This window comes from Chinchilla lanigera, unplaced genomic scaffold (assembly GCF_000276665.1).
Source record: "Chinchilla lanigera isolate Chin_1 unplaced genomic scaffold, ChiLan1.0 scaffold00069, whole genome shotgun sequence".
NCBI lineage: Eukaryota > Metazoa > Chordata > Mammalia > Rodentia > Chinchillidae > Chinchilla > Chinchilla lanigera.
In genome coordinates, this window is record NW_004955470.1 from 12011245 (window position 1) to 12011790 (window position 546).

Consider the following 546-nt stretch of genomic DNA (forward strand, 5'->3'; position numbering starts at 1 on the left):
CGGTAAGAGTAATAAGAGCTTTTGATGGGTCGTGAGCATTATTAACTCAGCTCAAAGCAAAATGTAACACAACGCCTGGTTAGCTGATACGCAGTCACTCTCGCTTGACCTCGGGCCCCTCCTCCCTTCTGTGCTCATCTGCTTTGAAAAGAAAGATGCTGGGCTTGGGCAGAAGTCCTGCGATGCGGAGGGAGCGGAAGGGCACAGGAGTGACCCCTGGCAGTCCCGCCCCCGCGCTCCCACACCCGACCTGCTTCGCTGGCGGACCGCAGCCACCAGGGTCCCGCCCGCGCGGCGGAACCGCCTCCCGGACGCAAGGCGGAAGCGGAAGCTCCGCCCGCTGTAGCCATGGCGACGCGGGGCGGGGCGTCGGGAGAAAGCGACCTCTGACCCGTACTCGCGGCTACGTCGGACTGAAGCGCGGCGGAGGCGGCTGCCGGGCGCTGGGGGCTGCGCCGCAGGGATGGAGGTAAAGGTGCTGGGGCCGCGCGCCTGAGGGGGCCGGGCCCCGGGCTGGGGGCGGGAGGCGTCGGACGGGACGGGGGG

At 67.8% G+C, this 546-nt stretch overlaps 1 protein-coding gene across 3 annotated transcripts in view; it reads left to right on the forward strand.

Moving 5' to 3' along the window:
* Positions 1-361: 361 nt before the first annotated feature.
* Positions 362-546, forward strand: part of Gcc2 (GRIP and coiled-coil domain containing 2) — a gene marked incomplete in the record, with an annotated part of 42020 nt that continues 41835 nt past the window's right edge. For 2 of the 3 annotated variants that reach the window (XM_013522791.1, XM_013522792.1), the window contains 1 exon segment: positions 375-469. In XM_013522791.1, the coding sequence (XP_013378245.1) occupies positions 464-469 (6 nt within the window). 3 annotated transcript variants of the gene reach the window in all.